Raw genomic sequence first — 13,921 nt, 5'->3', positions numbered from 1 at the left:
TGTAGATAACAGATACTGTTAACTAGTTATTAAATTCTGCTTTCTACAAATTTCTGTCTAGCAGTTGTTCCCCTCTATGTTGTCTTCAAAATCTTTTAAAATAAAAGCCAAAAGAACTTACTAGAAGGAAATAATAAGAATATGAATGCGTGTTCTGTGGCTTCCCGTCTTAAAAGGCAAAATCCTAGAGAGGACAGCTTTTTCATTTGTATTCTCTTTATGAAAAATTGTGAAGTGAATGAGTCTGTGTTTTACTCCTCTGTCTTTGCCTTTCTAATGTTTTTGCTTCTACCCATTGACTTTTTCTTCTGAGCTATTGCAGGTGCTTGGTGCCCTGAGGTTGTCTATTATTTACTCTGGGCTTCCTTCCAAAAAGAATTAAGGCCTTCAGATAATAAAAAGCACAAATACAATAAAATCATTAAAACAAGAGTAAGAGTTAAGCCATAAAAGATCAGGGGATAATTGTGTAGAACATTTAGAAAACACTGCAGTTGGTCATAAAACTTAACCTTAGGCAATCTGGCAGCAATCGGAAACAGAAAGATGAAATTTTTGCTTTCTTATCATCATTATATAATAAATGGCAATATAAAACTTTCCCCTGATTGTAAATGCTGAGAGGGATTTTTCATAATTCTTTTAATGTAAAAGATATAGGGAACAGTATACTTTGATCATTTATATAAATGATAAGATTTACACATAATTATCTCTTAACAAAAGTCAAAAAAGTATAGGGGCACCTGGGTGGCTTAGTTGGTGAAGTGTCTGACTCTTGATTTTGACTCAGATAATGATTTCAGGGTTGTGAGATCTAACCCTTAGTGGGGTTCTGTGCTCAGCAGGGAGTCAGCTTAAGATTCTCTCCCATTTCCACCCCTCCCTGTGCTCATGTTCAAGCTGTACTCTCCCTCTTCGTCCTCCCTCTTCCTCCCTCTCTTCCTCCCTCCCAAATGAATAAGTCTTTAAAAAATAAGTCAAAAGTATAATGTTAAACAACGTAGAGATTGTTCCAGTGTACCTGAATGATGTAATCTGGATAGGATGCCTTTTGTTATTTCACTAGATTGATTGTTCTCAGACTTTTTCAGTCAGGTATTAGATTTTATTCTTTTTGTTGTTTTTGTTTTTTGCAGATATTCATGTGATAGTTACTGGACTTTCAACATCTATTGAATGAGGAAATGTATAACAATAAAAGGCTGTTATGAATTGACTAAATTTTTATGTACAAATGTATTTTATTCACAAGAGCTAACTAGTAACATTTACTGAGCACTTATTTTATATCAGATATTGGTTTATTGTTCATGTAGATTCTAATGATTTAAAGATTAATGTGGATATCATGAGGGCTGAAGTGTCTCCTCTGTCCAATGATGTATGTGCCAGGTTTCTTTACTTGAAAGATACTTTTTTCCCCCCTTTGTAATTAATAAGTATCTTTTGGAGATAGAATTTAAAGCTCTGTAAATGTCCTGTTTCTCATTATACTTTTGCATTCCAGTTTTAGAATCCATTGCTTGAAAGAGCTAGAACTATGATGGTTGCCAAGTGGAAAATTTCTAACTCCCTAGTCGTTCTATATATGTACTAATATACTTCACATACTACTGTAGAGCTTTTCCTTCTCATTGTTTGGTTTTCAGTATAGACACCTGAGTCCTTATTTTATTCAGTGGGTTATAATTAGTTGCTGTCACGCCCCTTCAGTCGGACTCCTGTGTCCTTTTGACATGTTTCCATCATTTTTTGGGTGTGTCCTTTTGGTACAAAACGTTCCCAGTCCCATTCCTAGAATCAGCCATTTCTCAACCAAGAGTCTAAGTTCCTTTTAGTGGGACATGGAATTTAGAAACCAAAATCTAGGGATTAGGAGTGGTTTTTTTTTTTTTTTTAGGAGTGTTTTTAGTTACTGGAGTGTTCTTGCTTCTCAACTCTTGTTGGTAGAGCTAAAAAAAAATAGATGTATGTGTAGCATGTGTATATGTGTGTGTGTGTGTATAAATGTAACAATTCAGTAACATGACAGTGGGGAAAAAAGCAGTATTGCTAAGTTAATGTATTTATTTTATGCAGTTAAAACATGTTTATAGATACACAACTAAATATTGGAGGTCACCATTAATATTATATCCCAAATATATTTATTGTGATTTAAGAACATTCTTATTTAGATTAAATGATTTTTTTCTTATACTTGGGGTTGCAATATATTCTGACATTTATGTAGTTTTCACCAAGGAGGAGAGTATGTCTGGTTTTTAAATGTTCAGAGGAAAACTGACAGTCTTGTTTGGTGGAAATGGATGTGTATCTGAGGTCTACAGTATGTATGTATGTATATATGTATTTATTAAGGTCTGTAGTTTTAAATATTTCCATTGCAGAAGTAACAAGATATATGATGAGCCTTTTAAGAAACATATTCATGGGGTGCCTTGGTGGCTCAGTGGGTTAAAGCCTCTGCCTTCGGCTCAGGTCATGATCCCAGGGTCCTGGGATCGAGCCCCGCATCGGGCTCTCTGCTCAGCAGGAAGCCTGCTCCCCCGCCCCTTGCCTGCCTCTCTGCCTACTGTGATCTCTGTCAAATGAATAAATCAAATCTTTCAAAAAAAAATAAGAAACATATTCATGGGGTGCCTGGGTGGCTCCATTGGTTAAGTGTCTTCCTTTGGTTCAGGTTATGATCTTGGGGTCCTGGGATCAGGCCCCATGTTGGGCTCCCTCTCAGTGGGGAGCCTGTTTCTCCCTCTGCCCCTTTCCCCCATTTGTGCCTCTCTCTCTTAAATGAATAAATATTTTTTAAAAAAGAAACATATTCATGAGTAGAGAGGCTTCTGTATGACGAAATTATATGGACATAGTATAATTTTCCACTGTTATTTATCAAAAAAAAGAAGCTGAAACAGATTCCATTATGTCATTGTTTTAGATAATGATCATCAATTACTGACCAGAATTTAGTTCTGTTTTCTCTTAGAAATGAAAGTACAGGCAGTCAGTCCTAATTGTTTACTTTTCTTCTCTTTCTCTCTCTCTTTTTTGTTTTTGTTTTTGTTTTGAGGGGGCAGGCAGAGGAAGAGGGAGAGAGAGAATCTTAAGCAGGCTCCATGCCCAGCACTGAGCCTGATGCAGGCCTCAGTCTCACAACTCCAAAATCAGGACCTGAACTAAAACCGAGGATTGGATGCTTAACTGACTGAGCCACCCGGGCGTCCCTTTGTTTAATTTTTTTAATGAATCTTTTCTGCTTTGATGTAACACAGGCTGAAGAAAATATTTTCATGGGGTTTCTCATGAAATTCATGGTTATAAATGAGCCCTCAATGCTGCTTACTGGCTGACTGTGCCACTTCAGTAAATTGGCTTTGCTACAGTGTTTCTTAATCTTATGGAAAGTATCCATCCTTTTTAAAGAATACAGCCTTGTGGTTACCAGATGCTAACAGTGCTGATGCTCACACCATGAGCACAGTATTGACTACTTAGGTGCAGAACTTTTGGGTTCAGCATGTCCAGAGTACTAGGTGCTTTAGGACTCAGTTCTTTTATCCTCAGTTTTCTGTTTGAACTGCCATGAACCTTCCATGCAGTGCTACACTACCATTTAGCCTTCACTTTGCAAGAATATGTCATTTATATAAGTTTACCTCTGTTCTCTCATTAGTCTATGAGCGTTTAATTCAGACTTGTTTCTTGGTCATAAAATAGTCTAGATCCAGAATACAATTTTATTTATGAAAACATATTCAGAAAGCTACAGAAATAAATTATTTCTTACAAATAAGTAATAAATTATTATTACAGATAATAAATTATCTGTATCCTAACAAATGAAAAAAGACAGATACACAAAGCTCAAAGATAACAAAAACACATTAGAGCAAATAGGGGAAATATAAAGACACAAATCCCTCATAATTGTAGAATCCTAACATAGATACTGTTAAAGGCCTAGAATTACTAGTCTTCTATTTTTTCTGTACATGTAAGCACTTCTAGATTTTTGGGAGGATAATGTGTTCATCATTTCACATACACTTCTCTTTCCAGGCTATGTGTAGGACGGCTGTTTCAATTACCTTAGGAGCAAATTAAAAAGCAACAAATATATTCAGTAACTCTGTATGATTAGAGTGCTATAAATCTGATAAATCACATTTAGAGTACATTTGTTTAGGGAACCATAATTGCATTATATCAATTTACATTTCTCTAGTAATCAAATGTCATAAAAAAACATAGATTTATTTTAGAACTACTAAGTTATATAAGATCTACCTGTAAATATTTATCTTTATAATTAATAGTAAATTACAACCATTTATAAATCTGTTCATCAGTTATATAGCCCACATAATTTTAAAGGTTTCAGAGTTTTGTCTTGTCTATGTATTTATAGCGAAAGAAGATTTCATTGAAGCAGGAAACTGCCTAAAAGGATATGTTATCACTGGAATTTATTCTGAAGAAGATGTTTTAATACTGTAAGTTTATTGGTCTTCTAATTTTAGAGAGGAAGAAGTTTGCAAGATAATATATTGTTTGTCTTTACACAGTTGATGAAGGAAAATAGGTCAGCAATATAACTAAATTTTTAATTTTCTTCAAAGAAGATCTGGGAAGTACCACCTGCATATTTAGAATTTTTAGTTATTCTTTTGCTTTAGGCTAGAGTCCCCATAGGGGTGACCTTGGATTCATGCTATTTCATCTTTCCATAAAAATTTTCCTCTTTGGGTTCTCTTACCTGCAGTTTTGGTTCTTTGGAATTACCAAAGTTTTGGGAATTTTACATCTTGAGTGTCTGGGTATTGATTTGCCACCAAGGTATGTATAAATATCAGAATTTTCTCATATTTCCACCAGTTTAGGCGATATAACTATACCTGATAGTGCCACCTAATTTTAAGTTATTGCAAACATACACTTAATCAGTGCTTTTTTTAACCACATAAGTTGCTTTATTTGTAGAGTGTGGGACTCCTGTGAACTACCAGATATTTCAGTTGGTTCAGAATGAAGGACTAAATCGAAAATTTGGAGATTAGTAATGCATACTCAATACATACAGTAATACATGTACATCATATTCTGCATTAATGGCTTATTTTCAGGTGCAAGTGGAGTTGATAAGTCCAAATAATTTGTCTTGCTTACCTCCTGACTGTAATATTCCTAATTGTGATTTCTGAGCTTACGTCTTTCATCCTGAACACTGGTGACATATGCCCTTCATGATTAATATTTCTATCCATGAAAGCAGTAACTTGTCAAGTAAATCCTGAACTCCAGATCTTTAGAAAATATGAGACCTACCTATTCACCTGACATAAGGAAGTCACCCACTGTCTTATACTCTGCTGTCATTGTGCATTTAGCTGTGGTCTAAGAGGTGGGCCAGTAGTTTTCAGAGCATGTTTTATTTATAACCAACTGATCACCTAAGAGAGTCTTCCAGGTAATTTGAAGACTGGACCCTCTACTAATGTTTATGTATTATAACATCTATACTTTGTTTTATCATCAACTGAGATTTTACATGATATATATGTGACTATCTCACTGGTCATTTCACACCAAGCATTTTTTTTTTTCTATTTAATTTAGTGATTCCCCTCTTTTGTTAGCAAAAGTAGTGATAAGAAGTGGCAGATTGGGGCTTGGTTACAGTGGAGAGAGCATAGACTTTGTATGAGGTGCACCTCAATTTGATGAAGCCTAGCTGTGCCATTTATCACTCTGAGTCCTGGTGTCCTTCTCTATCAAATGCAGGTAATAGTGGTCTCATGTAGGGCTGTTCTGAGGGTTAAATGAAAACTAGAGGTGCCTGAAAGAGTGCTTGGAAAATAGTAGGTTTCTAGTAAATGCTTGTCTCCTGCTCAGCAGTATGGTGAGCCGTCCAGAAAGGTCGATAACCATGCAGCATATTCCTAATCCTGTTTAGACATTTTCTTGATGGGTAAGTTGTCTAGAGAAAAAAAAATCTGGCTAGGCTTTTATCTGTTGCTTTCTTTTAATCTAGGTTGTCAAGGCTCCTGAACTTCCTCAGATAGCCTCATACAGAAGAGAAGTTTGCCGGGAAATCGAGTTCATTTTTTTCTTTAGTAGTAGGGCTTCCCCATTTGCTACTTCCCACTCTGACCTCCTGGACTAATTGTTTATGTTTTTGATGACTTGCTATATTTTATTGGAAATCTTAATACTACATTTCTCCATAGGTCAAATAAATATGCTGCAACCCTTCCAGCCCTGCTGCTGGCCAGACACAAAGAAGGCAAAACAGAGAGCATTCCATTAGCTAACTCCCCTGCACAAGACATAGTTCAAATAATAACAAATGCATTACTGGAAACATTTGTGAGTATATTTTATAATACGGATGTTATTTAAAATAGGAAAATCTAGACCAGTTAAAAATAGTCTGTTTTAATACACCATTTTCCAGCCTTTGTTGGCACAGGGCATGATGTCTTGTGAGCTGAAGATTCATTGCTGTTTTAGTCTTCACTCATTATGCACACAGCTTCTGTAGTCCACTGCCAAAAGTTGACATGTCTTTGGATTATTTTTACTGCCAAGACTAGTGTAGCTGATGACCAGTTGAAGGAAGTACTTAAAACTAGGCTGAAACTTGGTGCATATATAAAGCACATGGATTCTGGAGAGTCATACTACCCAGCTTCAGATCCTTGCTTGATTCCTTGCTGGCTCTTTCTTAACTTCTCTCTGCCTCACTTGCCACGGGCGTAAAATGCAGGTGGTTGTAGCACCTGCTGCAGAGACTTAATTGTGAAGACTAAGTGAGACAGGTATATGGTGTTGTGTGTCATATTTGGACCCTGATGAGCATTCAACAACTGTTAGCTAGTATTCTTACTTGCACAGTTTTAAACAAAATAGTATCTTATGAAAAGCCTTTTCCACTGCTTCCTTTGAAAATAGTGAATTCAAGGGCAGAACAGTTGTAACCTACATTTCTCAGTTTCCGTTGTTTTTGTATTTATATTAAACATAGCTGGAATATTGTAAATATATACTTTTCTGCATTTCTTTTTTTTTTAATTTTTCAAAGATTTATTTATTTGACAGAGAGAGATCACACACAAGTAGGCAGAGAGGCAGGCAGAGAGAGAGGAGGAAACAGGCTTCCTGCCGAGCAGAGAGCCCGATGCAGAACTCAATCCCAGGACCCCAAGATCATGACCTGAGCCGAAGGCAGAGGCTTAACCCACTGAGCCACCCAGGCGCCCTACTTTTCTGCATTTCTAAAGTGACATAAGAAGCATTACTATCAGCGATAAATAATGAATATCCTCCTGTCATGTTTTTTTGCCATGATGATCTAAATAACATTATATTTTAGGCTCAGATTAATAGCTGTAGTCTTTATTAAATCTTTTTGTGATCTTGGTTCTGTTTCCTCCCTTCTTCCCATTAAAGTTACAGGATATAATTAATCAAATCATTAATATTTTCAGGATGTAGGTTTCCAAATTATTAAGGTGACATTTTTGTATTTAATGACCTGTTATTAAATGAATATTTCCTTAGCCATATACATAGTGTAATATTTTTGGAATTATTATAAGCCTTTGCCTTCTTTCTTCCAGATAATACAGAGAACTGTTAAGAGAAGAAAATTGGAATCAACCATAACCTCCTTGACGAAATTTAAATTGGGGTGCCTGGGTGGCTCAGTGGGTTATAGCCTCCGCCTTCAGCTCAGGTCATGATCCCAGAGTCCTGGGATCGAGCCCTGCATCGGGCTCTCTGCTCAGCGGCGAGCCTGCTTCTTCCTCTCTCTCTGCCTGTCTCTCTGCCTACTTGTAATCTCTATCAAATAAATAAATAAAAATCTTAAAAAAAAAAAAAGTAAATGGAAGAAATATTTTCCCAAACTTAAAAAAAAATTCCATGTGTATCTATGATTTTCTTTTTATATTAAGGGGTATATCCACCAAGAAATGAAGATTTACATACTGTTTTTTTAAAAATATCTATAATATTCTGAAAAAAAACTCAGCATTTTTTTCCCCTTAAAAATTGTATGTTAGATACAATGAGAGTTTTGTTTGTCATATGTTTGCCGTCTGATCTGGTCCAGATTTTAGCATAAGAAATCATTAGAAGTGTTCCATCCTTGTAAAACAGGGAACTCTTATCTTCAAGTTAGCTTTATTTTGGAAATAACTCATTAAGATAAAGTGAGCTTAAATGAAAAGCTCTTATCACTAGTCAAGTCAGTATAGCAAAATCTCCACTTAAAATATGTTTGAATTCCATTTTACAAACTAAAATTGCATGAGTGATTTGGATGTTATTTTCTATTTTATGTCTCATCATTCTACATGTTTTTTCTTTCTTTTTTTTTCAACAGCCAGAGATCACTGTGGAAAATCTTCCCATTTATTTAAGACTTCAGAAACCATTACTTATTTTATTCAGTGAGGGCAGCATAAATCCTCAGTATAAAAAAGCAGTATTGACACTGGCAAAAGATAAACACTTGGATTCACTTACCCCCTGCTGGTTAAATCTGTAAGTATATTCTTATTTTTTAATATGTAAAAGGTAAGAAACTATAATGATTACATTTTTTAAAAAGATTTTTATTTATTTATTTGACAGAGACATAGAGACAGCGAGAGAGGGAACACAAGCAGAGGGAGTGGGAGAGGGAGAAGCGGGCTCTCCGCTGAGCGAGGAGCCTGATGGGGAACTCGGTCCTAGGACCCTGGGATCATGACCTGAGCCAAAGGCAGACACTTAACTGACTGAACCCTCCAGGCGCCACATACATTTTCTTTAGGAAATGAAACTCTCTAATTCTATCTTTGGAGTTAATATAATGGGACCAGTGTATGAGTTATGATATTTTAGTAACTAAACTTCCTCATATGGTCTAAGATGACCTTATTTTGGATTAAATTGTTTTACAATAAATTTTTTATTTTGTTGAATGTTATTTTTTGCAGGTGTATATAGGTATACTTGACAATATTGTAAGATATTTAAAGTGTACATCATGGTGATTTGATACACGTATACACTGTGGAAGGATTCCTCCATGTAAATTAACATATTAATTACCTTGCATTATATATATATGGTGAGGGAGGGAGTAAGAACATTTAAGTTCTCAGCAATTTTCAGTTATATAGTGTTCACAACTATAGTCACCATGTTATATACAGTAGATCTTCAGAACTTACTTATTCATGTTACAGCTGAAAGTTTGTTTCCTTTTCCCAACCTCTTCCTATTTCCCCCAACCCTGAGTTCCGGGCAACCACTTTTCTACTCTGGTTCTGTGAGTTTGACTTTCTAATTTTTTACGTAAGTGATTCCATGCAGTATTTGTCTTTCTCTCTCTGACTTGTTTCACTTGGCATAATGTCCTCAGAGTCCATCCATGTTGTAGGAAATAGCAGGATTTTCTTCTTTCTCATGACTGATTAATATTCTGTTGTATCTGTACCACATCTTCTTCATTCATCTTTTGACAGACACTTAGGTTGTTTCCCTATCTTGACTGTTACAAATAATGCTGCAATAAACATGGGAGTGCATGTATTTCTTCACTATCTTGTTTTCATCTTCTTTGGATAAATACCCAGAAGTAGGATTGCTCAGATGGTAGTTCTATTTCAGTTTTTTGAGGAACCACCTTGCTGTTTTCCATAGTGGCTGTACCAATTTACGTTCTCACCAACAGTGTACAAGGGTTACCTTTTCTTTGCACTTGTTATCTTTTGTTTTTTTGATACTAGCCATTTTAACAGGGTTGAGGTGGTATCTCATTGTGGTTTTGGTTTGCATTCCCTAATTTCCCTAATTAGTGATGTTGAGCATCTTTTCAGACATACAGACAATGGCCATCTGTATGTCTTCTTTGGGAAAATGTCTATTTAGATCCTCTGCCCATTTTTTAATTGGATTTTGTTCTTTGGTGTTACACGAGTTCCTTAGTTATTTTAGATATAAACCCCTTATCAGATAGATGATTTGCAAATATTTTCTCTCATTCCAAAGGTCGCCTTTTCATTTAGTTGATGGTTTCCTTTGCTATGCAGAAGCTTTTTAATTTGATGTGGTCCACTTAATTTATTTTTACTTATGTTTCCTTTTTGTGTCCTACAAATTTTAAAAAGCAGTATTTTTTCTGATTTTAAAAGTAATTGATGTCCACTGAAGCAAATACAGAAAAATAAACATTGTGATATTTTGGCATTTTTCTTTAGTTCCTTTTTCTGTACTTTTATATCTTTAAAATGCAACCTAATATGTTACAGATAATTTTCAGTGCATTTGCCAGCAATATTTTCTGTTATGTTTTCTAGATGTATGGCTTGTGTTCCATTTAATGTCTGTGAACACAGTTCACATAATACACACTGTTTGTTGTTCAGATTCATCAAATGAAAAGACATTTATCACAAGAATGGGGCAATGTACATTTTTTTTTCCTGTGAAGAGATCACCAACAGTACAACATACTGCTTAAGACAAAAATTTCCCAGGGCTTTGTAGATATCTCAAAGTAAAACAATATTTTCCATGATTTGGAATGTGCTGTTTTAGGAAACCTAGGTATCTTAAAAGTTGTGGTTTTTGTGTATGGACAGAACTTTTAAAAAAATGTTTTAAATTTGAAATTAACCCCTTTATTCCTGAGGAAAAACAACTTTATTTGGAGAAGTATTTATTATAAATATCTTACTATTTTATAGTTTGTAACCATTTAATTTTTAAGTTGATAAGTGATCTGATACTTGGCTCAACTTTGGGAGGAACCTATTGATTGATCCTTTGGGAGGAACCCCAATTGGCAAATCTTTGACCTATGACTGGTTTTCATGAAAATAGTCACTGACTACCTTTGTTTTTTTTCTCCTAAGAGAAACACAATGCCCATGTTAAAAGAAACTCATTTCTGAGTTGTTTTTTTTTTTTAAAGATTTTATTTATTTATTTGACAGACAGAGATCACAAGTAGGCAGAGAGGCAGGCAGAGAGAGAGAGGAGGAAGCAGGCTCTCTGCTGAGCAGAGAGCCCGATGTAGGGCTCGATCCCAGGATCCTGGGATCATGACCTGAGCTGAAGGTAGAGGCTTTAACCCACTGAGCCACCCAGGTGCCCCCATTTCTGAGTTTCTAACTGAATCTGATTACTGATAACATAGTTATAGACCTCTGGGATTTTAGAATATCTTTTTATAAAATAAACTTAATGATATGATACTATATTTAAAGTTTAATGTTTTACAGCCTGTTGTTTTCATAATTTTGTTATAGAAAGAAATACTAATGGATTCAATTGCTCTCTTTTGCAGAAAGAATACTCCTGCAGGACGAGGAATCTTACAGGCATATTTTGACGCTCTGCCTCCCCTTCCTCTTCTGGTTGTGGTCAATCTGCACTCAGGTGGCCAAGTATTTGCATTTCCATCAGACCAGGCTATCACAGAACAAAACCTTTTATTGTGGCTGAAGAAACTAGAAGCAGGACTTGAGAGTCATATAAGTAAGTTTTCCGTTTTAATACACAGTTCTCTGTTTTCATAGATTTTTAGACTTGAATTATAGCTAATATATGCTAGAATGAGTTGAATTGTAATGTTTGTAAGTATCTTAAATATTAATATGTTATAGCATTATCCATGGAGCAGTCTTCTTTGTGGTATTTATTACCCCCAGAAAATGAGTTCCATTCCATTCCATTTTATTAAATTTAATGATAGTAATAACAAACGTTTACTGAATACTGAACAGGTGTCTAGCACAATGCTAAGTGATTCACATGTGTTAACTCATTTAATTCTCCTAAGAGTCATAGGAAGTATTGCTACCTGTAGAAGACTTAGGTAACTATTTCAAAGTTAAATAATTAAACAGTAAATGAGGAACTTTTTAAAATTTATTTTTTTTTATTTTTTATAAACATATATTTTTATCCCCAGGGGTACAGGTCTGTGAATCGCCAGGTTTACACACTTCACAGCACTCACCATAGCACATACCCTCCCCAATGGCCATAACCCCACCCCCCTTCACCCAACCTCCCTCCCCCCAGCAACCCTCAGTTTGTTTTGTGAGATTAAGAATCTCGTGGTTTGTCTCCCTCCCGATCCCACCTTGTTTCATTTATTCTTCTCCTACCCCCTTCACCCCCCCATGTTGCATCTCCACTTCCTCATATCAGGGAGATCATATGATAGTTGTCTTACTCTGATTGACTTATTTCACTAAGCATGATACCCTCTAGTTCCATCCACGTTGTCGCAAATGGCAAGATTTCATTTCTTTTGATGGCTGCATAGTATTCCATTGTGTATATATACCACATCTTCTTTATCCATTCATCTGTTGATGGACATCTAGGTTCTTTCCATAGTTTGGCTATTGTAGACATTGTTGCTATAAACATTCGGGTGCATGTACCACTTCGGATCACTACGTTTGTATCTTTAGGGTAAATACCCAGTAGTGCAATTGCTAGGCCATAGGGTAGTTCTATTTTCAACATTTTGAGGAACCTCCATGCTGTTTTCCAGAGTGGTTGCACCAGCTTGCATTCCCACCAACAGTGTAGGAGGGTTCCCCTTTCTCCGCATCCTCGCCAGCATCTGTCATTTCCTGACTTGTTCATTTTAGCCATTCTGACTGGTGTGAGATGATATCTCATTGTGGTTTTGATTTGTATTTCCCTGATGCCGAGTGATCTGGGGCACTTTTTCATGTGTCTGTTGGCCATCTGGATGTCTTCTTTGCAGAAATGTCTGTTCATGTCTTCTGCCCATTTCTTGATTGGATTATTTGTTCTTTGGGTGTTGAGTTTGCTAAGTTCTTTATAGATTTTGGATACTAGCCCTTTATCTGATATGTCATTTGCAAATATCTTCTCCCATTCTGTCAGTTGTCTTTTGGTTTTGTTAACTGTTTCTTTTGCTGTGCAAAAGCTTTTGATCTTGATAAAATCCCAATAGTTCATTTTTGCCCTTGCTTCCCTTGCCTTTGGCGATGTTCCTAGGAAGATGTTGCTGTGGCTGAGGTCGAAGAGGTTGCTGCCTGTGTTCTCCTCGAGGATTTTGATGGATTCCTTTCTCACATTGAGATCCTTCATCCATTTTGAGTCTATTTTCGTGTGTGGTGTAAGGAAATGATCCAGTTTCATTTTTCTGCATGTGGCTGTCCAATTTTCCCAACACCATTTATTGAAGAGGCTGTCTTTTTTCCAGTGGACATTCTTTCCTGCTTTGTCGAAGATGAGTTGACCATAGAGTTGAGGGTCCATTTCTGGGCTCTCTATTCTGTTCCATTGATCTATGTGTCTGTTTTTGTGCCAGTACCATGCTGTCTTGATGATGACAGCTTTGTAATAGAGCTTGAAGTCCGGAATTGTGATGCCACCGACTTTGGCTTTCTTTTTCAATATTCCTTTAGCTATTCGAGGTCTTTTCTGGTTCCATATAAATTTTAGGATTATTTGTTCCATTTCTTTGAAAAAAATGGATGGTACTTTGATAGGAATTGCATTAAATGTGTAGATTGCTTTAGGTAGCATAGACATTTTCACAATATTTATTCTTCCAATCCAGGAGCATGGAACATTTTTCCATTTCTTTGTGTCCTCCTCAATTTCTTTCATGAGTACTTTATAGTTTTCTGAGTATAGATTCTTAGCCTCTTTGGTTAGGTTTATTCCTAGGTATCTTATAGTTTTGGGTGCAATTGTAAGTGGATTGATTCCTTAGTTTCTCTTTCTTCTGTCTTGTTGTTGGTGTAGAGGAATGCAACTGATTTCTGTGCATTGATTTTATATCCTGACACTTTACTGAATTCCTATATAAGTTCTAGCAGTTTTGGAGTGGAGTCTTTTGGGTTTTCCACATATAGTATCATATTATCTGCAA

General features: G+C 35.9%; 1 protein-coding gene across 7 annotated transcripts in view; it reads left to right on the top strand.

Moving 5' to 3' along the window:
- TXNDC16 (thioredoxin domain containing 16) overlaps positions 1-13,921 on the top strand; it is a 109,417-nt gene that overhangs the window by 78,446 nt on the left and 17,050 nt on the right. For all 7 annotated transcript variants that reach the window (XM_047738158.1, XM_047738155.1, XM_047738156.1 and 4 more), the window contains 4 exons: positions 4,409-4,493; positions 6,228-6,366; positions 8,387-8,547; positions 11,342-11,532. In XM_047738158.1, coding sequence (XP_047594114.1) covers positions 4,409-4,493; positions 6,228-6,366; positions 8,387-8,547; positions 11,342-11,532 — 576 coding nt within the window. The remainder of the gene's footprint in view (positions 1-4,408; positions 4,494-6,227; positions 6,367-8,386; positions 8,548-11,341; positions 11,533-13,921) is intronic.

Source organism: Lutra lutra, chromosome 7 (genome assembly GCF_902655055.1).
Source record: "Lutra lutra chromosome 7, mLutLut1.2, whole genome shotgun sequence".
NCBI classification, from domain to species: Eukaryota; Metazoa; Chordata; class Mammalia; order Carnivora; family Mustelidae; genus Lutra; species Lutra lutra.
This window is presented reverse-complemented; position numbering and strand designations above follow the sequence as displayed.